Source organism: Bos indicus, chromosome 26 (genome assembly GCF_029378745.1).
Source record: "Bos indicus isolate NIAB-ARS_2022 breed Sahiwal x Tharparkar chromosome 26, NIAB-ARS_B.indTharparkar_mat_pri_1.0, whole genome shotgun sequence".
NCBI classification, from domain to species: Eukaryota; Metazoa; Chordata; class Mammalia; order Artiodactyla; family Bovidae; genus Bos; species Bos indicus.
This window is the reverse complement of record NC_091785.1, coordinates 33,624,320-33,651,576: the sequence shown is the minus strand read 5'-3', so window position 1 is coordinate 33,651,576 and position 27,257 is coordinate 33,624,320. Positions and strand designations below refer to the sequence as shown.

General features: G+C 46.2%; 1 protein-coding gene across 1 annotated transcript in view; it reads right to left on the bottom strand.

Annotated features, from left to right (window-relative positions):
* CASP7 (caspase 7) overlaps positions 1 to 18,902 on the bottom strand; it is a 41,818-nt gene extending 22,916 nt beyond the window's left edge. Inside the window, exons 1-2 of the mRNA XM_019953114.2 lie at positions 18,775 to 18,902; positions 11,241 to 11,350 (exon numbers count right to left, since the gene is read on the bottom strand). Of these exons, the coding sequence (XP_019808673.1) occupies positions 11,241 to 11,350 (110 nt within the window). The 5' untranslated portion in view covers positions 18,775 to 18,902. The remainder of the gene's footprint in view (positions 1 to 11,240; positions 11,351 to 18,774) is intronic.
* Between the last annotated feature and the right edge of the window lie 8,355 nt (positions 18,903 to 27,257).

Here is a 27,257-nt window from a genome sequence, read left to right as displayed (position 1 = left end):
TCTTAGATTGAAAGCCGTTTTTCAGAACCTCAAATTTCACAGTGCACAGCCAACTCAGTCATTTCAGCAACATCAAGAGGCAAAGAATTACAACCAAGCTCCGATGGTTATTTATACAAAAAGACTTTCTTGAAGAATCCACAGTCACTCGTACCAGAAAACATTATAGGATAAAAATACTGTGCCTACTTTACAAAGAAGTAAAAAACCTCAGAAGGCGCACAATAAATTTTTATAATACACTTGGCACAAGTATTATTTTCCCCATCACCAGAGTGAATAAATACAGGTTTTATCTTCTTACAGATCCCCTAGGCTGCTCAAAATGTGAATTATACCTTTCTATATTTGGAAGGGAATATATAAGCACCCAAACCCGCTCCTATTTATTTTCTAAAGTGTCTCCATGAATAGGATTCCCAGTAGCTCTGTTTGCAGACATTCATCAGCACCAAAGTAAACATACCACCAGGCACACAATTCCCAAGGGCTGCTTCAATCGGAACCAGAGCTCTGGTTTTCATAGCTGCTTTGTCTAAATATTTTTGCGATGATTCATTCATGGTTTCAAGATTTAAGGAGAGGGCATCCCCAGGTTGGGACACACCAAGGTACAGAACAAGACCAACAGGAAGGAAAAGAGTGAAGGTGGTACCTCATGTCTCCATCCGAAAGCACCCCCCTCTGCATCAGAACTACACTTCGCCCTGCGATGACCGGCAGCGAGTTTCCTTCTTCCCTGAAATAATAAAAACTCAACATGCTCGGAGCTCAGCAGGGGCAGGAGACTGGCACAGTCCGCCCGGCCCTGAAGGCCTGTGACTGAATCAGCAGTGAACTGCACGCTGGACTTTTCCATAGGACCATTCACACTGGGGCTGGGAACATCACACTGGCCTCCCCCTTCTCTGCTGACCGGCAGAAATGCCCAGGCTCCACGTGGCTGCCTCCTCCCCATTCCCGGACGGCTCCCTAGAGAAAAAGTGACTTTCTAGGAACTTGGGGTCCCAAGGGAAAACCCACACACTTCCACAAAGATGCAGCCAGCAGCACCATTTTTAAGAGTGAAAAACTAGAAACGATGGGATAATGGCCGAGCAGGGGACAGAGGATAGGGAGAATAAAATACTACACAGCTATTTAAAGTGATGAGCATGCAGATGCAGGCAACCCACCGAAGTGTCAAATGCACAAAAAGGTGGCAAAACAGCACACACAGGAACTGCGAAAAGGTGTAAAATTTTATGTAAGTGAATGAAAGTAGGAAGTGAGTGTGTGTTCAATCAGAGTTCAAATTCATTAAGGTTATTTTTTTTCCTTATCAGGATACTCAAGATAGTACTGTAAGTAATAAAACAAAAGACCACAGATGTATACCAAGCCCCTTAATTTTCAAGTAAGGCATATAATCATTTTTCAAGGGTCCTGAAAAAAGCAAATGGTTCAGGAAATGACTATAATTTTCCCCTTTCACTCCTCCAAATGCAATGAGGAAGAGGCAAACACATAAAAACCCAGATTATTAAGCAAACAGCTCAGCAGTGCTGTTCTCAATTTCCTGGTTCAAGGTCACAGTCAATGAAAGGTGTGAAGCTGATGAAGTCGAGTTACAACATCTGCTCTCCTGGGCAAACCTCCTAATCACTTGCCATCCTCAGGTTTGTGAAGGAGAGGAAACTGGCTCCATTCCTTCTCTGAAACTACATTTGCAAAAATACACTTCCATTGGGAAACAAAGTCAGTTTAAAGTCAGGCTAAGGAGAAGAATTACCAGCCTCCATATTTCCAACTTCCTCCTTGAAAAAAGAATAGAGACCTCTGGCAATACAAACTGATAAATGACTTAATCATTCAGGGGAAATAAAGGACTGAATTCTCTTTAAATAGCCTAGAACAAAGTGGGAGACACAATGGTGTCTGTATTGTGGCTGCAGGCTCCAGAACTGAGAACAGCTCAGACACTTCGTTTTGATTCTCTTACAAGCACTTCATCTACCTTTTCCACTTTCAGCCGCGGAGTTTACAGAGTCATCTTAACAGCTGTAGGCCAGACAGAAAGCCCTAAGCACCAGCGAGCTGGGGTTTGATCATGCAAGGCCATAATGCACATTTCTTACTGTGACTACAAGCTCCCTTGAGAAACAATGGGTCTTATTCTCACAGTACTTTTCTATTACTGGACTTCTATGCTAACGGCGTTTGAAAAGTTCTATTACTGTTTACCCGCCTTTCTCACTTTTTAAAAAACCTTTTATTTTGTATTGGGGTATAGCCAATGAACAAAGCTGTTCAGGTGACCAGCGAAGGGGCTTGGCCACACATATACGTGTATCCATTCTCTCCCAAACGCCTTTCTCACTTTTTCTGTTAACTTTATAGCTTCATTATTTCTCTTCTAGAAGAGCAATCATCTATACATGTAGAAGTTATGGCTTCAAAGTTTTAGACTGCCTGATCATGTTTCAGAGGTGTGGCTCGCTGCTCCTGAAACGGTCACGTGCCCCCTTTATCAGAAAGCCCATCGCTAGCCCTGTTGAAATGCTGTCTGTATACCATCCCTCAGCTGAAGTGAAGCAGAAAGGGAGCAGTTTCAATGAAGAATTAAATTTGCTGACCCACTTGGGTGGAAGAAAAAAACCGCCCCGCTGGTGGATTAGTATGGTTGAATAGCTCCATGTCACTGCACTTGTGGACGGTACTTGATGCAGTGCCCCTAAGTCAGACCCGGGTCTTGGTCTTGCTGGGTGACTGTGAACAGAGGACTTAACCTCTCTGGTCTTCACTTTCTTTGATCATTACAGAAGGGGACCTGGATAAATTACCTTTCAAGGAGTTCTCTGGTTTGAAATTACGGTTCTAAGATTTCTCCCTCATCATGTCCTTTAATTCTCACAAACAACCCAGTGGGTGGTACTGATATTTCTCCCACACAGATGAGGAAACTGAGGCTCAAGAAAGCCAAAACATTTGCTCTAGTTGCTCAACTAGAGTGGGACTCAGGGCCAGGATCTGAACCTGAGTTGTCCAACTCTATACCAGCACGGCTGTCATTTTAAGCAATACCATCACTGCTTCAACTACATCATTAAACCATGATTACTCTTTATATAAAAAATTGGGAGAGAGGCCTCCAGGATTCCAGGGTCTGAACTTGAAGGCTACCTCTACTGAAAACGTAAACTGCCTGGCTATGTTTTAAAGTTCTTTTTCTCTTAGGGTGCTTGGACCTGGTCTCTTTCAATCAATGAGTATGACTGAATGACTTTTGCTTAATTAGGGACACAGTCTTTGGAATGAGTTAATGTCTGCTTTGTCCCTTCTTTTCTCCAATTCGCACACCCCTCCTCCAAATGAACAGGCAGGCCACCTGGATCTTTCTTATAACCACACAAATAACACTTTTTTAAAACAAAATAGGGACCTGTTTACATATAACACTTACTGGTGGAGCAACTCAAGCTGCAGCCCAGGAGAAAGAAGAATTACAACCAAGTGCTATTTATGAAACACACTCCAGGAAGGACAAAAGTTGGACCACAGAGATGACACAGAGGGGAAAGCCCATGGGATCTGAGCCAGAGCCTCAAAGTAGGGAATTTATCAAGCTTCGAAAACAAGCCTTTTCTCCTGCCCTCCTCACTCAGGAACTGGAAGGATAAACACACCCCTTGGCAGGGACACCCCTGGCTCCACCAAGGCCCCGGGGAAATTTGAGAGCCTGTGCAATCTGTTTTCTGCGTTTTTTATTTCCTTTAATAGTGACCTTGGGCAGAGCTCAGAAAGGAGTCTCTGATTTCTCAGCTGCAGTGTTGCTGGGAGGGGGTATCTTCCAGGCTACTGGGCAGGGCTTGGTTTTGTATCTGCCATGGCTTCCAGTGGTGCCACTGGAACAAAACTCACCCTGTTCAAGGGCCTCCACTGAGACCTGTGCTGCGTGGCCTGGCCTGACCATCACTCCCCTGTGGCTTTGTGCCCCACCCCCACTCCCCACCAGGCAGGCTCTTCCCGTCCCCTGATAACCCACTGTCTATTCTGACAAGTCCATCCTCCTCCAGCTTGCCCCCATCCTTCCTCTCCCAGCCTCATGCAGCTCCCAATACTCTACAATTCTGTGAACAGCTATTCCTGGTTACCAACTATTTTAGCTGTGCCTAGATATTCATTAAGAACTTGAGTTTATACCCAGAGCAGGGACCACATCATTAACACGGATGGCAGGTAACCTGGGCTAGGACCTAGGGTTACTGTTAATATCAAGAGAGATCCTTCTTCCAGTGCTCAGATGACATGAAGTCTTGTTCAAAAATGATGGCTCATAATGAACATAGATGGCACACACACAGTTGTCCCTTTGCATCTGAGGGCGATTGGTTCTGGAATCCCTGAGGATACCAAAGTCCTTGGATGCTCAAGTACGGTGTTTAAAATGGGGTAGTATTTGCATATAGGGCTTCCCAGGTGGCAACAGTGGTAAAGAACCTGCCTGCCAAAGCAAGAGACCTAAGAGATGGGGATTCAGTCCCCGGTTGGGAAGATCCCCTGGAGAAGGGGATAGCAACCCACTCCAGTATTCTTGCCTGGAGAATCCTATGGACGGAGGAACCTGATGGGCTACAGTCCAGGAGGTTGCAAAGAGTCCAACATGACTGAAGCGACTTAGCACCGTGTGCATATAATATAGGCATATCCTCCCTTATACTTTAAATTATCCTTAGATTACTTACATAATACTTAAAACAATGTAAATGCTGTGTGAATAGTTGCTGGTACTCTGCAAGTCCATTTTGCTTTTTGAACCTTTCTGAAACCCCCTCTCCCAAATTTTTAATCCACAGTTGGTTAGATTCACAGGTACAGAACAGAAAGCACACAGCACTTACTTCTTCTAACTCATTTAAAACAATTTTTAATGGAACTTTTTCTATTTTTATTTAAAAAAATTATTGGAATATAGTTACTAAGTCCAAGCATTTTACTAATTTAATTTCTACATTCTAAATATTTTTACTTTGAGGTTCTCTGTCTTTTCCAAGTGTACTTCAGTAATCAGATAAGTAGAAGACATTTTAATAAAGTTTTGTGTTTTAAGAAATACGAATTAAGGAACAGTCTGGTTTACTCTGGAAAAAGAAATGGCAACCTACTCCAGTACTCTTGCCTGGAAAATCCCATGGACAGAGGAACCTGGTAGGCTACCGTCCATGGGGCTGCAAAGAATCGAATACGATTGAGGGACTTCACTTACTCAGGGCCCAAAGAAATGGGCTTCCCTGATGGTTCAAGAGACCTGGGTTTGATCCCTGGGTCGGGAAGATTCCCCTGGAGAAGGAAATGGCAACCCACTCCCGTGCTCTTGCCTGGAAAATCCCATGGACAGAGGAGCCTGGCAGGCTGTAGTCCATAGGGTTGCAAAGAGTCAGACATGACAGAGCATGAATGCAATGAAATGGAAATAAAACGATGCTGTCATGCCATCTAGTGGCAGTGAGACAAAAAACCAAGACAAGTCTAAGGGCCTGGGACTACCTAGGTCACTGCGTCCATCCCACCCAGACTTCTGGGGAGAAAAGAGAGGTCTTTTTGTTTCCCAGAGTCCTTGGGGTTTCCAGTGGAGGGTGAGGGTCCTCAATTATAGACAGATGGGGTGCTACTGCCCCCGCCACTGCCTTCAGTTCAGTTCAGTCACTCAGTCGTGTCCGACCCTTTGTGACTCCATGGACTGCAGAATACCAGTCTTCCCTGTCCATCACCAACTCCCGGAGCTTGCTCAAACTCATGTCCATCCAGTCCACTGCTTTACCTTCCTGCAATTCTGACACCTAGAGAAGGGAGCTGGGGATGGGCCGGGAGGGAAGATGCCTGCCATCAGCTGCAGGGAGCACCCAGGGCAGCAGCAACACTCCCACACCACAGGCTGCACCCACCTCTCTGGCGTGAGGGATGCAAAGTTCCCCACACTCTGCAGAGGGAACCACGGAGGGGCTGCCACACACCTGCCAGACTTGCAGGAAACAACCAGTATCTAGGGCTGTGTTCACCCCAGTTACCGAATTACAACCCCAGTCAGAATCCATAAAGCACAGACGGTAAGTGTGGGTGTCCATGGGCCAGGTGTGATAAGGGACACTCCCTCTTTGCTTCATATTATCCTGTCTTAATCACACTTGGAGTTTCACCCCATCATATACGAGGTCTCTGACACCATCCAAGTTTCTCATGAGGTTTTGGTCAGCAAAGCCACAGGCAGCAGGCACGGTCTGAAGCAGGAAGCACTGAAAGGCAGCAAATGCTGCCTCGGTGCTATCACCGTGACACTGGAGATAGAAAGGGCTTTACCCCTTTGCTGAGCTAGAGGGCTCAGTGGGCACGAGCCACCTTCAACACTCCGTGGGATCCAGGTTCACTTTCCTCTTGTCAATCTCTTCTCTGGCTTCTCCTTCCATTCGGTCAAAGTTTGACAACTTTTATCTCTCAGAAGCTCTGGAGGCCTCCGTCCCGCTCCATCTACACCATCCACTCTGCCTGGGGAACTCCTAACCTGCTTCCTCTTCCCACAAACCCCTCTTCAGAGCATCCCCCTCCGTGCTGCAGCTTGGGTGATCTTGTGGGTTTCTGTAGGTATTATCGATCAAGTCACTCTATGGCTTAAACCCTTTAGTGACCTCCCCATCCTTAGAATCAATTCCAGATCCTTTCTGTGACCTGTAGACAAGTCCTTCTAAAATCCGGCTCGGCCAATCTCTCCCCATCTCTGCTCTGCCCACTCCTGACACCATCACACTTCAGTTACTGGTTCCATGTGTGGTTTCCCTACCAGAGTGTGAGTGTCTGAGGCAGAGACCACACTGATCATGCTGGTCTGCTTGCCAGCTGCAAACCCAGGGCCAAACACAGGACCTGGCACGTAAAGGCGGCGACTGAGAGTGGTGGTCAGAGTGTGAATGTCTGAGGCAGAAACCACACGAGCATGTGGGTCTGCTTGCCTGCTGCAAACCCAGGGCCAAACACAGGACCTGGCACGTACAGGTGGCAACTGAGAGTGGTGGTTGAGAGCTCGTGAGTAAAGGTTGAGAGGCAGGTGAGTAAAGGTTCAAATCCTGGCTCTGCCACTAGTCAACTATGGGACTTGCTGCAAGGGACTTACGTTCTCTCAGTCACTCTGCAAATATTTACTGAATGGGACTTCCCTGGTGGCTCGGTGGATAAGAATCTGTCTGCCAATGCAGGGGACACTGGTTCGATCCCTGGTCCAGGAAGATTCCACATGTGGTGGAGTAACAGAGCTCATGTGCCACAACTACTGGAGCCCACGCGCCTAGAGTCTGCGCTCCACAACAGCAGAAGCCACTGCAATGAGAAACCCACACACTGCAATCAGAACTACCTCCCAATGGAGACCCAGCACAGCCAAAAGTAAGGAATACATTTTAAAAAAATGAATGAACAAATGAAATAATCAATTACTGACCGAAATGATATCTCAAGTGGTTAATTTTAAAGATACTTTACTAGATGAAAGAAACTTCTATCCTATTAAAGTTAAATAACAAAAAAAAAAATCAAACAAAAAAAGGGAGGAAAAATCTAAATTTTAAGCGTTTGTCACACATTTTACTTGAATTTTAACTGTCTCTTTGGTAGGTGGCTGGTGTTTATCTAACATATGGGTACAGGTCAGATCTGACTGAAGGCAGAGAAAATAAACAATATTTCACAACCTGGATGAAGACAACATTAAATTGACATTTAATGTAGCTTGAATACTGTTTAGTAAGTCAACAATTATGGATGCAATTCATATAACTAAAATAGGCAGTTCAGAAGATTGGAATTTAATTTAAATATTTTTTAAGGGTACTTACTGTTTATTTTGATAATATGAAGGCTGATTGTAATATCAGCCACACTATAAAAAAGGTAAGATCCCCTGGAGTAAGGGAATGGCTACCCACTCCAGTATTCTTGCCTGGAGAACTTCATGGATAGAGGAGCCCGGTGGGCTACAGTCCATGGGGTTGCAAAAAGTCTGACCACGACTGAGAAACTAATACATAAAAAAGGTGTAGTGGGCCAGAATATAGGTTATATCCAGGCTTATTTACCTTTCCAAAGAATTTAGGGGGGTAAAAAACCCCGGCATCAAAGACCACACCTATTTTGTGCAAGATGATGGGTCTTCTAGGCAGTGGTCTCCAACCAGGGTGCTCGAAGACTTTCCGAGGGATGCAGACAAGACATTTTTAAGTGAATGAATTGCCAGATCCTCAGTTTCCATTTGTATTTTTCCTAAAACTGGTCTGCTTGAGTATGCTACCACCTCCCCTTTACGAACTCCCATCTTGCTACCAGAAGAAAAGGATGGACTTCTCACCTACCCTGAATCTTAGATGACCTAGAAACTGCCACATGATCTGACAAAGGGCCAAACATCAGTGTCCATGTGTCTCCCTGGCTCGCATTGACGTGTGCTGAAGTAGGAGGCAGGGGCTCGTTATTAATACTTATACAAGAGTCTGATCAGGGTGAAGGATGGCATTAGAAATAGGGCTGTTTGGGGCCACACTGGACTGTTTAGATCCAATTATATATCAAAAAATATTTAAAAATACACATGATAAGATGAAATGAGAGTGGGTGACTCTCATTTAAGGATTTTAACACCCAGATTATTCCCAAAGACGCTATCACTTCTGAGCTAGAGTCCTGGGAGAGCAAAGTAAACACTTAATCACAAATAAGTGAATAAATAAAGCCCAGCACCGGGCTTTGTGCCTTTTCCTTCCTTCCTTATTTCCATTTGGTTTTGGGTGACTGTTGGAGAACAATGTCAACAACTCAGGTGGAGAATCGAGAAGGAGAGCAGTTCATGAGGAGAAAGGACCAGTTTTCAAAAATAAATAAACAGCATCCAGGGTAAAAGCATCTCACCAAAATGATACTGACTAATATTTATTAATGCAATTTTAATTATCTTCTATCTATTGGAGCATTTTGGGTTAAACAAGTTGCCTTTAAGTAAAAAAGAAACAGGTTGAATTAATAGTTATTTGAGGAGTTTTGATCAAGTCTTTTTGGTGTACTTCCCAGAAACTGAAAAAAATTAAAGGTCTCAAGGGTTGAATAACAATTTATTTTGTAAGTCAGATACTTTCCAATTCTTTATTTTCAATACAACTGAAGAAAGAGCTAATTGAGCTGTCGTGTTCGGCACAGAACTCAGAAAGAACTGAAAGAATTAAGTGACATTATCACAAAACTGCTGCCATCCCATGTACTTATTCACAGTTTCTCAGCATGTCTATCTCTAAAAATGAAAAACAGGAAAAAATGATGATACGAAACTCTTTCTTATTCTAGCAAAAAGTATTATTTGTCCATTTAATCACAAACTAGCTTTTCAAATGCCCTCCCCTCCCATATTTGATCATTATTTCTATGAAAAATTATTTAACAGCACTAACAATTTATCAACATTTATTTGTTCTGATCAACTGTCAATAAAAAACAATAACTTAGTTTAGGAGAAATTTCTTTCAATACTCATAAAACCTGGAAAAATGTCTTCAAACGTATGCATATGTATATATGCATACATATATATGTTAAAGAAATGTATGATGAGGTGGTCAATAAAAGACTTTCAAGCAACTAAATCTATTACATCAGAATAAAATACTGTGGACAGAGACAATTAAAAAAAGGGTTCGAGGGGAAAAAAAAGAAATATAAAAATTCTAGATGTTACAGGACAGCTTGTTCACGAACCTTTCTAATGGGTTAAATTACTAAAGAATTAGACTCCATACACTCAAAGGGATGATTTTTAAATGTTAGTCTTGAGAACACCCTTTTCATTTTCATAATTTCTGGGAAGTATAACAAAAGGCTTTACTAAGACTTCCGAAATGACTATTACATGATTCCAGTTTCTCTTTTACTTAGAGGCAATCTACTTAACCTGAATACTCGAGAGAGACAGGAAAACAGAAATACTATTACATCCTTTGCAAATATTTTGACAAGAAATTTATATGTCACCTTAAAGTGTATGAGGAGGTGTGTGTCTTAGTTTTACATTATTTGGGGGGGGTATGTGAGCAGAAACATTTGAAGGCCACTGCACTGGGGAATGGTTCAGCCTGGACCACCTGACCTCATGACTTTGAAAAGTTTTTAGCGATTGGAGCTGTATTTTCTGTTCGTCTCATGGGATATCTTTGGCCCCAAATGGCAACCAGTGCCAATGGAATGCAGATCTAGGATGCTGAGGTCTTCCCACTTTTCTGAGCCTTGTTTGGGATGATGTGACCCAAGGCTCTCTGTGGGATGTTGCAGGGAGCTAGAATGCCCCTTGTCACCAGCAATTCCCTTCCGGAGCACTGCTGGGGAGCACTCCCTAACCTCAGACTTTATCCCCCTCACTGTCTCTCCAACGTGGGGCTTGGTTTAGGAGCTAGCAAGAAGGCTGATGCTTCTGACCACAGACCATCCCTGCCTCTTGCCAGGGAGCCCCACTCACTGCCCTTCCATGACCAATGTTAAGGAGGGCAGGTAAGGGGCTCCTCCACTTCCCTACAGCCCTACTTTTAAGTAGAAAGCACAGCAGAGGTGCTAAGTGAGCAGTGCTGGTGCTACTTGGATTCTAATCTCAGCTCTACCAGTTATTCACTGCCATCACAAAGGCAGGCTACTAAACCTCATAATGTCTCAGTTTACTTACCTGTTAAGTGATGGTAACAACAAAACCATCTCCTGGGGTTGTGAGGATTACATGCAATACTAAGCTGGCATACAAAAGCTTAATAAAGGAAGCTGTTATTATTAAATGTAAAGCTCAGGATTTAAGAAGTGAAAAAAGGAAAAGGAAACGGTAGGAATCAGCAGGGTGCTACCCTAAAATCTCCTATCCCATGGTCCCCAGTTCGGCCTTTCAGCCAAGCCTGGTCCCAACTGGCAGCAGTAATAATCCATGCTTTTTCTCAAAGGAGGCTGGCTGCAATTTACCTCTGATGGGGAGCTGGGCTCCCCCACACCTGGGCCTACCCTGGAGATAGGGGAGTGCACAGGGGGACCCCAGTGTTGTCATACACAGCAGCAGGATTCTGCACAAATCTCCCATGCACAGCACAGGCTTCCTCCCCGAAGGCCCCCCTTCTGCCTGGGTGAGTGGAGATGACAGAGGCGTGACAGGCTGAAGTGACCCAGGGTTCCTCTTTAACTCAGCGAGAAAGGAAACTTACCTGAAGATTGATGAGACAAAAGAGGATCGGTCTGGCTTTGCATCAACTGTATCATTGTTTGCGGGATCCTCAGCCCCCTGTTCCACAATATGGCCTTGATCGTCTGCCATCTGGAAGGAAAAAAAACAACCAGAAAATTGGTACCCAGTGGCATCACTGGCCTCATGATGTTTTAAATAACACTCATTCAGTGACACAGTTTTTATTTAAGCCTAGAGATGATCAGTATTGCCTATCTGGGCTCCAGGGCTGCCATACCAATAACTCATTCAAATGCTCGAGTGCCAGCTCTACTTCAGGCTTCCCTCCAGAGTCTGGATACACAGCTGCAAAGAAAGCAAAGTCCTTGTCCCTCTGGGAGCTTCTAATCCAGCATCCATGATTTTGTTAAATGTTCACTGTGTAGGAGAAACTGTGGAAGGTTCATCAAGGTCTGTAATAACAAGAAACTCCTCCTGAATTCCTGACAGGTTGTAAGATGTTCATCCTTTGCCTGGCATCCCTCAAGCCCAGTTCAAAAAACAGGGACTTCACTGGTGGCTCCTTGGTTAAGAATCCGCCTGCCAATGCAGGGGACACGGGTTTGATCCTTGGTCCAGGAAGATACCACATGCTGCAGAGCAGCTAAGCCTGTGCCCCACAACTATTGAGCCTGTGCTCTAGAGCCTGGAGAGCCTAGGTGCCGAAAATACTTTAGCTCACATGCCCTAGAACCTGTGCTCTGCGACAAAAGAAGCCATTGCAATCAGAAGCCTGCTGCCACAACTAGACAAGACCTGTGAGCAGCAATGAAGACCCAGTTCAGCCAAAAAATAAATAAATAAAACAGCGGCAACCTGGAGTATAAAGCTCTGTTTCAGATGATTTTACATAGTTCTACCAAACAAATTTTCACCAACTTATTTTTCTGCTCTAGAATCTTCACAAGATCCCTACAATCTAAAAGTTCAAATCTTAAACTGAACTCCTTGGCTCTTCAATATCTAGTACTGGTTTACTAGTTGCTCAGTCGTGTCTCACTCCTTGGGATCATATGGACTGTAGCCGGCCAGACTCCTCTGTCCATGGAATTTTCCAGGCAAGAATACTGGAGTGGCTTGCCATTTCCTTCTCCAGGGGATTTTCCTGACCCAGGAATCAAACCCAAGCCTCTTGTGTCTCCTGCACGGGCAGGCAGACTCTACCACTGAGCCACCTGGGAAGCTCATCTCTTACTAGAGTAGATGACAAACTATGGCCTACCATCTGTTTTCTTCGTTTGGGGATTCTCTAAGTTTTATTTGTTCTTCCTTTTTCTAATTTTGTAAGGTTGAAGCTAAAGTTACTGATTTGTGACCTTCTTTCCTACATACACGTGTTTGGTGCTAAAAACCTCACACTACATACTCACCACCTGTTTTTGTAAATAAAGTTTAATTGGAACACAGTCACATCCATTCATTTACATATTGTCGGTGGCTACTTTCCCACCACAACCACAATTGAATGAATGTGACAGACATCATGTGGCCTGAAGTGCCTAAAATATTACCACCTGGCCCTTTAAAAAAAGATTCACTAACCCCTGATGTAGGATAATTACTAGCCAACAGGATCCCCTGGGACTTCCTAGGTGGCTCAAGAGGTAAATAATCCACCTGCCAAAGCAGGAGACAAGGGGCTTGATCCCTGGGTTGGGAAGATTCCCTGGAGGAGGAAATGGAAACCCATTCCAGTATCCTTGCTGGGAAATCCCAGGGACCGAGGAGCCTGGTGAGCTATAGTCCCTGGACTGGCATAGAGTCGGACACAACTAAGCAACCAAACAACAACAGAATTTCCTACTCACCTACTACTTCCCTTACTTTAAGTAGCAAAATTAACAATAATAAAAATTAAAACTCACATTTATTATTTGCCGAGCTAATCGCTTTCTAAGTATTATCTTATTTAATACTCTCCCAAATGATGTCGGGATCTCCCTGGTGATGCCAGTGGTAAAGAACCTGCCTACCAGTGCAGGAGACATAAGAGATGGGGGTTGGATCCCTGGATTGAGAAGATCCCCTGGAGGAGGGCATGGCAACCTACCCCAGTACTCCTGCCTGGAAAATTCCAAGGACAGAGGAGCCTGGTGGGGCTACAGTCCACAGGGTCATAAAGTGTCAGATACGACTGAAGCAACTTAGCACACGTGCATACAAATACTATTAGATCAGCCCTAGGATCACTGCCTTTGACATGTGAGGAACAAGAGGTTAGAAAAAGCTGTAACTGGCCCCAGGCTAAGTAACTAGTGAACCAAACTCAGAACTGAAGCCAGCAACAACACTCAGAGCCCAGCCCTCACCAACATATCATTCAGCCTCCCAGGGTCTGAGCATCCCTGGGCCCATCATGTTCCATCAGGGCTTATGGTTCTTTCAGTCTGGAAGTCATCACCCAAACCTTTGCTGGACAAGCCATCTTTGGCCAGATGGCTAGTTCTCCATCTTCAGAATTCGGTTCAATGGTACCTCTGCTGGGAGGTCCTCCCTGATTACATCTACCTCCCCAGCTCCTTCCCTTCCCCAGTCCCTTTACAGTCCTTGTATTTGTCTTGATTATCAGCATTCTACTTATTGCTTGACATTGTCAAACATGACAATGTAAGTTCATCCTGACAGAGGCAGCTGGCACTCATAAACTATTTGCTAAACAAATATTCATTGAATGGGAAGTTGGAAGAAACAAACACCCCAAAGGAAGAGAATTAGCTAAAAGTGACACAGCTGGTCAGAAACAGAGCCTGTACTAGAGTTCTTTCTCCTAAACCAAATCCTGGGTCCTTTCCTGTAAAGGGCGTGGCCTTTTGTAACAAAGCGAAACCTCCCCAGACTCTGGTTTCAGTCTCAGCGATCGTGGGGTCACAGGTGGCAGCTGCAGGTCTGTACTCCTATCAGCCTCACCCCCAGAAATTTTCACCCAGTTGGAAAATAAGAAGGTATCTATCTGACTGTGCCCCAGAGCACAAGCAATGACTTTTGGAGGGGGCAGAAGGAATCTAGATGGGGGGAGGCATCCAAGATGGCAAAGCGCTGACCCTGTAGCCCTGAGTGGTATTATCCTGTCACCTTGCAGCTTATTTAGGGGTCAGCTGGACAGTGAGAAGTGACAGGGAGAGTGAGTTCCGTGACCAGATCTCTACAAGGACAGTGAGAAGTCTGATGGCCATCTTGTTTCTCAACACATAATGAACACCCAACCATAGACAGCAAGCTGTTTCCGATTGGGAGGCAGTTAAGATTTTTCAGATTAGGACCCAAACCGTTTCTCAAAAACAGAGATAACCCATATCAAGAGGAAATGGATGTTAAGTATCAGCTCAGTTCAGTTCAGTTCAGTCGCTCAGTTGTGTCCGACTCTTTGTGACCCCATGAATCGCACCAGGCCAGGCCTCCCTGTCCATCACCAACTCCCGGAGTTCACTCAGACTCATGTCCATCGAGTTGGTGATGCCATCCAACCATCTCATCCTTTGTTGTCCCCTTCTCCTAATGCCCCCAATCCCTCCCAGCATCAGAGTCTCTTCCAATGAGTCAACTCTTCGCATGAGGTGGCCAAAGTACTGGAGTTTCAGCTTTAGCATCATTCCTTCCAAAGAAATCCCAGGGCTGATCTCCTTCAGAATGGACTGGTTGGATCTCCTTGCAGTCCAAGGGACTCTCAAGAGTCTTCTCCAACACCACAATTCAAAAGCATGTTAAGTATGCTGCTGCTGCTGCTGCTAAGTCGCTTCAGTCGTGTCTGACTCTGTGTGACCCCATGGACTGCAGCCTACCAGACTCCTCCATCCATGGGATTTTCCAGGCAACAGTACTGGAGTGGGGTGTCATTGCCTTCTCCGATGTTAAGTATAGACATGTAGAAAACACAATCATTTTTATTTCATCTCCTTCACACAGACTTAGTTACTTGTGGATCATTATTAGTAAAGCAAGGAGATATTTTCAAAATTAACAAGTTAATGTTATACAAAATCCACCAGAAAAAGATAACTTTGACATGTGGTGTTGAAGCCTTAAGTCTTTTGTCCTAGAGATTGTCAAACAGAGTGAAGTAAGTCAGAAAGAATCACATATTAATGCTAAGGCTACTCTTAAAGAATGAACCTAGGATATATGATTGATGATAAAACAATGCGACCATTATATAGACCATTATATCTATATATCAATATACGGATACAAGTTCCCGGAAGTTCAATGCACCAGGTGCGTACTAGGAGTCCGGGAGACATCTGACCTGGCCCTGCCTTGCTGAGAGACAGGCATCGACGCATTGCATGAACGTTGACAACCATGATCAGGGCCACTTGTGGTCAGAGCAAGGACCTGACCAAGCCCCAAAGGAATTAGGGAAGCTTCTCTTGACCTGGTATTCCTGGTGGTTCAGATGGTGAAGAGTCGGCCTGCAGTGCAGGAGACCCGGGTTCATTCCCTGGGTCGGGGAGATCCCCTGGAGAAGGAAATGGCAACCCACTGCAGTATTCTCGCCTGAAGAATCCCATGGACAGAAGAGCCTGGCGGACTATAGCTCATGGGGTCGCCAAGAGTTGGACACGACTGAACGAATAACACTTTCACACTTTTACTCTTGACCTGAGGTCTGAAAAGCGGAAGCAGAGAGGGTGGAAGTGAGGGAGGCAGCGAAATGCATGCCCATCAAGCATCCAACACGCTCCATCGACAGAGGGGAGCAACGTAAACCCCTCATCCCTCCCTGACACTTGAAAGGGGCTTTGGACGTAAGTGACAGGCTGATTTCCACAGCTCAGAGGGAGGAAGATCTCCAGAGCTTTCTTTGCAAACACTAAGCCAGAAGGGTCTTCTGTTTGACACCTATAGCATTTTTCTGGCCTGAGGCTGAACACTGTCTAGGGGGGCACTGAGAGACCCTTCTAAACGTTTAGAACATGTGTCTAAAATGAGGCAGTGAGCTGGAGCTTCATTCTTGTATCTGTAAGGCTAAACATTCAGTGACTGTCTTATTCCTCCGAGGCTGGCCTTAATTTCTGGTGGATGCAAAGTTCACCCAGAGTGAACTGGGTGACCGAGTGGGGTGCCTGCTCTTGGTCCCATCATTTCAGTTAAGCCAAGGCTTGGTGTTGACCTTTTATTTACGCTTCTCTTTGAAGCCCAAGATAATCCAGGCCTATCTCGGTCCGCTAACTGGAGAGAGCATGTCTGGCGTCGTTTTCTTGTATTCATTCCTGCTGTAAGGCTAAGGCTGCAAAGACTAGTCAGTCATTTGGGGGAATATATAGCTTATTCAATTGTCAAACATATCTATCTTCTTTTTAATAAATTAATATTTAATACACATACAGCATTAGCAATGCCAGGCACTCAGTTATTATTATTATTCTTACTATTATCCACTAGGACTCTTATTTGTCATTTGAGAAGTTATCTTAATCATTTTTTTTCTTTTTTTTTTTTTTGTCTCGGTCATAGAAAAGTGCCAGGTATACAACAGGCACTCAATAAATATTTCTTTATTAACATCACAACTGAAATGTACTTAAACATTTTAAATCCTTCAGGGCCCTGACTAAATTGTTGACATGGGACAGACAACGGAATCAAAGGGACTCAGGAAGGTGGCTGAGAGCCTAGTCACGGTGAACTGCAGGCCAGGGGTGTAAATCAGCACTTCCACCTATATTAGCCACGGGACCTTGAACAAAGTCCTGGAGGAGGGCATGGCAACCCACTCCAGTATTCTTGCCTAGAGAATCCCATGGACAGAAAAGCCTGGTGGGCTATGGTCCATAGGATTGCAAAGAGTCAGACACGACTGAAGCCACTTAGCACACATGCACGCGCTTGAACAAAGTACTCAATGTCTCCAAGCCTCAGTTTCCTCATCTGTAAAATGGGAAAACAGTGATGCCTAAGTCACACATGGCTGTGAGGATGAATGGAACAATGCATGTAAGATGCTAAATGTTCTAATTTCATGGTGTCTAAACGTTCGATAAATACTCCCTATTATCACCACTGTCTGGAGAACTCAAGACTAAGACAACACTCTCCTGTCAACTCTCACTGGTATATAAAAAGAATAGAAACATGTATATGCATGGCTGAGTCTGTTTACTGTTCACCTAAATCTATCACAACATTGTTAATTGGCTATACCCCAATACAAAATGTTTTGGTGTTAAAAAAAATTTTTTTTAATTAAAAAAGAAAGAATGCTACAAAGCATGAAAAAAAATCACATTAATATTTTAAACAGCTTTTGTGAAGACTGAAAAAAAAGTTACCCTAGTGATTATTTCTACACAGGTTTAAGTGACTCATACATATGTAGTAAGAAATCCACATATGGTAAGAATTTCCAGCTATTATCTGGGAATAGCTGGTAAGAATTCCCAGCTATTATCTGAATTTTATTGCAGCTGTTTCCCCTGAAAAGTGACATAATACAACTTGTGCCTCACCCTAGCCCCAGTGAAGACAATTTTTCTAAAAGGCTCAAAGAGAAGGCACCCAGAGTACCTCCACCGCTCACCTCCAGCACCTGTGCGGGGAGAGGGTGGTGGTTTCTGCTGGGCCCTGAAGTACTCTACTGTCCCCTGATGCTCACAGCACTGCCAGGAAGCTGGAGCCTATTACAGAAGAAACTTCGGTTTTTTCAGAGAGGTTAAATAACCTGCCCAAAGCCACACAGCTAACAGGAGGCGGAAGTCGACTATGAAACCAGGCAGTGGCTGGCGACCTGGATGGCCATCAGGCTCCAAGACCCTGAAGGAATAAAATGGCCTGTAAGTAAACAAAGGTTAGGGCCACGTCCTTGGCCAGCCCAGGAGTTCAAGGGAAAAGGCCCAGCGATTACTCAAAATCACTCGCAAGTAATTTTACTGCCCCATAAAAGGCAAACTTGCATACAAGGGTTAAAGGTTGCAGACGGAGAGTCCTGCCTTTCTCCACTTCCTCAAGGAATCAAGAGCCCCGCAGGATGACAGCGGCTTAAGTTTACCTGTAGTGTGCTAAGCCCAGACAGAGGCACTGCTGTGCACTGCAATCACCTCATTCAGCCTCTCGGCCCACCACCATACCCATTTCACAGACAGGCACAGAGAGGGTCAAGGCCCCACAGCTGACAGGCGGGACGCTGGGACTGGAACCCTGGGCTGTCAGACACGGGAAGCCCCCTGTGTTAGCCAGACGAGAGAACAAACCCCTCCCGCCCTCCCAGGTACCACCACCCCACTTCTCGCCCTCCCAGGTCCATCCCTCCTTCTTTTCCGAATCCCGAATAGCACCGAGTGTCCCGAGCCCGGGGGCTAGAAGGAAAGAGAGGACTAACTGAGCAAAGTAGGTGATACTGGGGGTGGGGAGAGCCTTCTTTCCCCAGTTTTACTGCTGTGCCCTAAGGGACCCAACCCCCGACGACCGCGCTCGGAACGACACCGAGAGGGCAGCCGGGCGGGAAGGGAGGAAAGCGGGAGAAGGAAGGGCGGCGGCCCACGGGAGATACGCCCGGCGGAGACGGGGGCCGAAGTTACCTTTCCCAAGGCGACCGGACGGCTGGAGATGGCGTACGTCTCCGTCGCTCCGCTGCAAGGGTCTGCGGCGGCTTGAACGAAATCGAAACTAAAAGCTCCAGCGTAACCGGGGGAGGAGTCGCCCGGGGCTGGACCCGGACCGGGCGGGGCTGCGTGCGCCGCCTCCGACTCCGGACCCCGCGGTCCGTACCGTCGGCCGCGCGCAGGAACCCCGCGCCTCCGCGCGCCCTATCCGGGAGAGCGCACCCAGCCTCGCTGGCCCAGCGTCGCGCGCGCAGTCCCCGGAGAGCGCCCGGGGCAAAGCCCGGGGCGAGCATGCGGGGCAAAGTTTGCAGAGCTCTAAAGGGATCCCGCCGCCGCGCGCGCAGTTCCTCCGAGAAATTTTTGCAGAATCGATCGCGCTCCCAGTGACCCGAAGAGCGCGCTCTGCAAATCCGCCGCACGCAGTGTCCCCAGCTGTGCTGAACTGAGAGCACGCCCGGCCGACTTCCCAGGGGCGCCGGATCATGGCCCGCTCGTCAGAGTCCCCGCTCCTGCCCTTTCGCTGCTGCCCTCGGTTTACAGCTCGACTTCGGCCTCCGCATCAGCTCCGGGACCTAGTTCCCAAAGCTCGAAGGCTGCTGCCCAGCCAGATCCTGACCCCACTGTGTGCGGTTCGGGCCCCTTGGGGGACTGGGCGCCCGCATCTGCACGAGTTTACCAAGGGCAGGCGGTGGGAGCCGGTGTGGTCTCCAGCTGCCATAACTTGGTTACACTCCGCGGCGCGCCTTTCTGCAGAGCGCGTTCCCACAGCCCAACACCTCCTGCTGGCCTGGATGTAGCTCCAGAATCATTCCTGGACTGTCTATTGAGCGCCACCACGTGTCAGCCACTGGGTGCGTGCGTGCCTGCTGAGTCGCTCAGTTGTGTCCGACTCTTTGCGACCGCATGAACTGTAACCTGCCAGGCTCCTGTGTCTATGGTATTCTGCAGGCAAAGATCCTGATTCGGGTTCCCGTTTCCTCCTCTAGGGGGGGATCTTCCCGACCCAGGGATCTAACCCCCGTGTCTTTGGTCTTCTGCATTGGTAGCCATGTTGTTTACCGCTAGTGCCACCTGGGAAGCCCAGCCACCGGGTGTGTGGCCGTAAGTTAGTCTAATACGGGAGAGACATTGTAGTTGCCCCAATACCACTTCACCCCTCACCCACGCGTGCCCCCACATTTGTCTTTCTTCAACCTGGAGACCAGCGGAGGTCTCCAAGGCCTCGCTCTCCGAGACTTCTCACCGGACTGGCTAATGAACACAGGCGCGCTGAGGTGTAAATAGCTGAGGAGAAATTACAGTTTTCTTCACACCAGAGACATTTGCTATGAAACTATAAACGCCTTGAGTGAAAGGAGTGAACCTTCAGGATGTGACGTCAGGCAAGAACGGGCATCTCCTCTTTGCTGTCCTCTGGGCCTGAGACTTCAATATGCTCCATAAAATCTCACCAGGTAAGGACACTTTATTGGTTTAAGAAACACTGGCCCCAGGCAAGTGTAAGTGAATAATTATAATTTAATAAGTTCTGCCAGAATCCTGAATTCATGAATATTTTAAACAGGCCATTATACTATTTATACTATGGCTGTGCTATACTGAACGTCTGTGCACTGGTCCGACAATTCATGTGTTGAAACTTAATTCCCAGAGTGATGACGTTAGGAGGTGGGGCCGTTGGGAAGTGCTTAAATCTTGAAAGTGGAGCCCTGGGGTTCTTGCCCTTGTAAAGCTGGCCTGACAGAGCTTCCTGGCCTTTGCCACCAAGTGAGGACACAGAGAGAAATTGCAGTCTGTAACCCAAAGAAGGCTTTGACTAGAACCCAACCATAATGGCACTCTATTCTTGGTCTTCTAGCCTCCAGTACTGTGAGGAATAAATTTCTGTTGTTCGTAAGCTATTCAGCCTGTGGTATTTTGTTACAGCAACTGAGACTAAGACAGGCTGTCCTATTCTTTCTTTAATACCCATATTTCTGAAATGTCAGGGCCAACTAAGTCATTGTAGACCCAAAGATAAAATACTTTTTGAAGGAATTCAATTGTGAATCACTTGAGAAATGAAAAATCCTTTAGTAAGGCAAATACATCACTCTTTAATTAATCTGATTTATACAATTAAATTTTTTCAAGTTATAATACCATAAAATACCTGAAATACCATAAAACAGTGATAGATGTGGAGGATGCTTCACAACTAATCCCTCTGCTCATGTTATAGATAAAGAATCTGAGGTGCAGAGAGGTTGCCCACAACACAAGCTTGCTAGTGACAGAACCAGGATCAGGATGCTTATAAAAATAATAAATTTTCCATCCACAAGAATTATGTCATAATTATATCATTAAAACGTGTTGCACACAGGAATTCACTGCTGACTCAGATAGAAAGATGATTTGAAGCAAAACTTCCCTTTTTAAGTTCTGTAGTGTGGTCTGATATGGCAACTCTGAAAGTATTGCTCCAAGGATAGATTATCACAACACCGACAAATAAAACTACAGATATGTAAAAGGGAAGAAACAGTTTAAATTTTTTCCCTCCCTGGCGAGGCAGCAAAAGAGACACAGATGTAAAGAACAGTCTTTTGGACTCTGTGGGAGAAGGCAAGGGTGGGATGATTTGAGAGAATAGTGTTGAAACATGTATATTATCATATGTGAAATAGATCTCCAGTCCAGGTTTGATGCGTGAGACAGGGTGCTCAAGGCTGGTGCACTGGGATGACCCTGAGGGACGGGATGGGGAGGGAGGTGGGAGTGGGGTTCAGGATGGGGAACACATGTATACCCATGGCTGACATGTCAATGTACAGCAAAAACCACTACAATATTGTAAAGTAATTAGCCTCCAATTAAAATTAATTAATTAATTTAAAAAATCAACATTCAAAAAACTAAAAAAAAAAAAATTTCCCTCTCTGATAATTGTACTGACCTGTTAGATCCAAATGCTATTTTCTTCTAACTGTATTTCCTGTGTTTCTCTAGCTTTGGCCCATGTCACTGTTTTCTGCTTCCTTTCCAAACTCACATGATTAGAGCTAAGTCTTTCTCTTCACCCCAGAAAAATCCCCAACTCCATTATTCAGAAGTCTTTACAAGAGCTGACCTCATGGGTGCTCCTGAGTTGATCCCTCTGGACTTTGCCTCTGGCCCTCTGCTCTAGTCACCAGGATGCGGCTGCTAATCCTGCTGAGCCCAACAGTCCCACCTTCATCCTGCTGGGTGCCACACCTCCATCCTGCTGGGTACCACACCTCCATGAGATACAATCAACGACTGCTTCTCTTGCTGTTCACAGAACAGCTCAGGCCAGGCCATGACTTCGTACAAGGATACATGACTTCGCCACTGAAGGATAATCCCTTGAGTAACAGAAATGCCCATCTTAGGACTCACAGGCCCAAGCCCAGACTCTGGCTGAGGCACCAGCAGGCTTCTGCAAAGGGACAGAGGTGTGGGTCAGGGTTCAGGCTGAATTCCCTGACAAGAATAATTGATGCTATTAACCACTGCCTCTAAGTCCTCTGTTCTGTGAAAATGGAACTGGGTTTTTAAATAATTTTCCTTTGCCTGTGGTTCTAGGTTCAACTTTGCCAGTTGGGGACAGTAGAGAAAGATTGTTGTTATTAAGTCGTCAAGTCATGTCCGACTGTTTGCAAGCCCATGGACTGCAGAACACCAGGCTTCCCTGTCCCTCACCTCTCCCAGAATTTGCCCAAGTTCATGTCTGTTGAGTTGGTAATGCCATACAACCAGTGATGCCATCCCTTCATGGATCACTGCCTTGTCATGGCTTGTGTAACTCGGTGAAGCTATGAGTTGTGATGTGCAGGGCCACCCAGGACAGACGGGTCTTAGTGGGAAGTTCTGACAAAACGTGACCCCTTGGAGGAGGGAATGCAAACCACCCCAGTACACTTGCCATGAGAACCCCATCAACTGTATAAAAAGGCAAAAAGTGAGAGACTGCAGGAGTTAAAGGTTTTGTTCCCTGGCTCTGGTGTGTCTGGCATACTTTGGAGGAATCGGGCTCCTATAGCAGGGATGCACACCTTCTAGGTTCCTATCACACACCTGGCTTCCCCAGCGCCCAGCTGGGCCTGCTGGGCACCAGTACCCGGCAATTAGCAACTTCCCTGGCACCCCCTTCAGGCGTCCTTCCATTGAGATACTTTCCCACGAGCAGCTCTCTCTGGCACTAGAGGACAGATCACTAGCAAGTTCCACTGGCATAGTCCCCATAACTTCTCTGCATCTAGTAAGCCATTAACATGCTCTCTCCAATAAAGTTTGGATCACAGCTCTGGGGTGGGAAGAAGGCGCCCACCTTCTGGGGTGGGTCTCTTCCTTAGGCCCTCTAGGGATAATGGAAAGTTGTTGTTCAAAGTCGCTCAGTCGTGTCCGACTCTTTGCAACCCCCCATGGATTGCAGCATGCTAGGCTTCCCTGTCCTTCACCATCTCAAACTCATGAGTTTGAGTCAAATTCGTGTTTGCTCAAACTCATGTCCATTGAGTCGGTGATGCCATCCAACCATCTTGTCCTCTGTTGTCCCCTTCTCCTGCCTTCAATATTTCCAAGCATCAGGGTCTTTTCTAATGAATTGGCTCTTCACATCAGGTGGCCAAAGTATTGGAGCTTCAGCTTTAACCTCAGTCTTCCAATGAATATTCAGGATTGATTTGCTTTAGGATTGACTGATTTGACCTCCTTGCAGTCCAAGGGACTTAATGGCAAGTTAAGTTGTATTATATTGTTGGGCTTCCCTAGTGGCTCAGGGGGTAAAGAATCTGCCTGCAGTTCAGACCCCGGTTCAATCCCTGGGTCGGGAAGATCCCCTGGAGAAGGGCATTACAACCCACTCCAGTATTCTTGCCTAGAAAATTCCATGGACAGAGGAGCCTGACAGGCTATATGGAGTGAATTGTTTTTCTTGCCTCCAACTTCATACTTTGAAATCAACTCTGCCTCTATCTAACCCCATGTGATCACCCCCAGGCACCTGAAAACACCAAGGGATGAGGGTGAGAGTGGGGTTGGAGTTCTGACCTGGGAAAGCCTGACAGCTAGAGGCAAGCCCTTGCTTCTTGAATTCTCCACCCCAAGTGTTGGTCACATGTTGCACGGTGCAGAGAAGAGGAAGGAGGGAACAGAATTGACACCAGCAGCCGGAAAAGAAGACCGTGGGAGTTCATGGTGTATTTCATGTAAACGCTTTCCTTCCTCCTTCTCACAGTTGCCTTGAGTGACTGACCTTGCGGTACCCTGTGCTCATCCCCTCGGCTCATCAATAGCTCCTTGTGTGTCACCAGGACCCCCTTAAGTTCCTGCAGCATCAGCCCCCTGCTTCTATGCCTCTGGGCTTTCTCTGAAGCTGTAGAAGTCTGTTCAGCTTGTGCAGACAGGTGTACTCTAGAGGTGGAGGGAGTTAATGCCCCTGAGATGCAGCCAATGGGAGATGATAGTCGGGTGGATAAGTATCCCAGCCTCTGTCCTTCAGTGGGATGGTTTGGGGAAATATTCTACACAATGCCTCAGAGGATCCCTAGCAATATTGAGCCTCAGTTGCCCAGTGGTAATTAGCTCAGGATGCGCCCTTTATTGACTCTTCTTTCTCTGTTCACTCACCTCAGACCCTCATTCTTACCTTGTAAGATCATCTCCCAAATATACCACCTACAGCCAAATCCTCACCTCATGCTCTGCTTGTGGGAGAAGCTAAACTAAGGTAGGCATGCACACCCCCCACCATGGGAGGAACAAGCCCAGTCTAACCAGACTGGCGATGACAGACGGAGGCTTGATACTTTCTTTTTACTTCTCTTTGGTCATCTCTTCATAATCTCAAAACCATTTTACATCCATGGCCCTGCAGGGCATTGGAAATGGTTCAGAGCTAGGAGGAATTACCTCATAATCTCAATGACAGAACCAGGGTTCAAAAAGATCTTGACTGGCTGAAGCAATGGGGCTGCCATCAATAGGATACAATTTAAAAGAAACAAGTGCTATGGTAAAGTTGAAAAGAATCGATTGTTCATGTACTGAACATGATAGTCACTAATATGAAATGAAATGTGGGGTTTTTCATTGATCACAATCTCCCTGTGAGTCAAGACTTAAAAAAAAGAAGCAATATGGGACACTGTTGACAGAAGCATCTAAATCAGAGCTTAACAGGCCTCTACTTGAGCTGACTCTGGCTCACCACCACCAAGCCCAAGTCCTGGACTTTCTGCTGATAGGCCAACATCACACACCTTTCAGGTGCCTCTTTCCATCCACTTAGCCTCACCTGTCTTAAGACTTATGCCAGTCCAGCCTTGGCAGTGGCCGCTAGCTCTATGTCGGTTTAGCCAACAGTGTCTTTGATCTGCTGTTGCCCTTGCGTTTTTCCCTGTTGCTATTGAGACATAGGATGCTGTGGGATTCCCTGGGCACATGCACAGCATGGATGTCTAAGGGAGTTAACACCCAGTGGGACCAGACATTAGTCAGTGGTGGGCAGGGCCAGCAGGTACTTCCTTCCCACTTCCTTCCTTTAGCAGACATTCCTGAGTAGCAGTGGCTTATGTGGCTTCTTGGAAAGTAGAGACCAAGAGATCCAACGTCCAAAGCTTCTGTGGGAAAGGATGTTGACTCTCCGCCTCCACTTCCTGCCTTCTTACTTCTGCCCCCTGGATCACACTTCTGAATCAAGTGCTCGCATGGAAGCCTTTGCCCCAGGTTCTATTTTGTGGGAAATCCAGACTAACACATGTTGTCTGAACGGATCCCAGGGGCCAGAGGAGCACCCTTGTTCATTGGCTAAGATGTGGAGGGTCTGATGTAATCGCTGTCAGAAAGGGGAGGGGCTCTGCCTGATGTGAGAGGGTTAGAATGCACACAGGGAAGCCCATCCACGAGGTCTGTAAAGCAGATGAGGGCTGTGTGTCTCTGGCACCAGCAATGCATGTTCATTTCGGTCTTTAAACTGTCCCACTTACAGTTCTATGGGGTTGTTTCTTCTCACAATTTCTGATACATAATAAGCACCTTTCAAAAGCAGAAGTGATGGTACAAGTCAGATTTAGCATCTTGCATTTGGGTCATCCTTGTTTTCACAACTTATAGCAGTGATGCAATCACAGCCTTAGAGAAGCGTTAGGTCATTTTTCTTTAAAGGAAATCTGGCTGCGATTCCGCATCCCTCTGGATTGGGGCAGAGTTCTTTCTCAGTGATTATTGAGACTTCCAGCCCATGTCCAGGTATAGCTGGAGAAATCCCACACAGAGCAAAATATCTGGGGAAAGTGTAGGTCTTTTTGTAAAAGGTATTATTTGGCCGGGTCTTGGTTGTGGCACACGAAATCTGTATTGCAGCATCTTTACTTGTGGTATGTGGACACTTAGTTGTGAGATGTGAGATCTAGTTCCTCGATCAGGGGTCGAACCCAGACCCCCTGCATTGGGAGCGCAGAGTCGTAGCCCCTGGACCACCGGGGAAGTCCCTAACCTGTAGGTCTTAGTTCTTTGCCTTTACTGTTCCCTTTTGTTCAGGCCGTGTTGCATCACATTTCAGCCTGAGTCTTCCTGAGTCCGGGTCCCCTACTCAAAGTCTCCTTCTGGTGCTGAGAGGGCAGCTCTGCGCCCGCTCTCTCTCTGTGGGGGACCTCACGGCACCCTCTCCTAAGCGTCATGGGGACGCTGTTCTTCTTCACCTGCTCTGTGGCCTCCTCCTCCCCGTGGTTCTCCTGTCACAACACAGAAACACTACTGGGTTCTCTCTGTCTTCCCCGAGGTCCCCCCAGCAGTTTCCTCAGAGCCTTTTCTCGAGGTGGAAAGTCACTAATTGGTACCCTGCTGATTAACTACTGCCCATGACCCTGTTTTATGGTTTTATTCCCAGTGTTTTTCAAAAGAGGGAATTTCAGGTGCAGATGCAGATAGCTGGCTTTTCTGGAAGAGTCAGAATATTTGTCCCTGCTGGCTACTGATTCCCTCATCACAAGCTGGCTGGGGTGGAGAGGTGGTTCAGATGGGGCCTGTGACCTGTGGCTTCACCTCGGTCCCAGCAGGCATGTTGGCATCAGTGTTGATTTCTTTGATTTGATAAATATTTGTTGAGCACGTTTTCTGTATCAGACCTTGTTCTCTGCATCAGGAATACAGAAAGGACAACATGGACCAAGGACCCTATTTTGATGAAATATCTTGATGGAGGAGACAGATAATTTTTAAAAGCAGATATACTAATATTTAAGGTGTCAGGTGGTGGTAACTGCTGTGAAGAACATAAAGCAGGAAGAGGGTTGTAGAAGAAAAACAGTGAGCTGAGGGGTGGGGACAAATGTGTTGCCATTTTTTGTAAGCTGTTTCTGAAAGGTCTGTATTCAGTGACATTTAGGCAAAGAGGGGCTTCACAAAGCCAAGAAAACAAACTGTCTTCACGCTGCTCCCTGGGAATCAAGGGA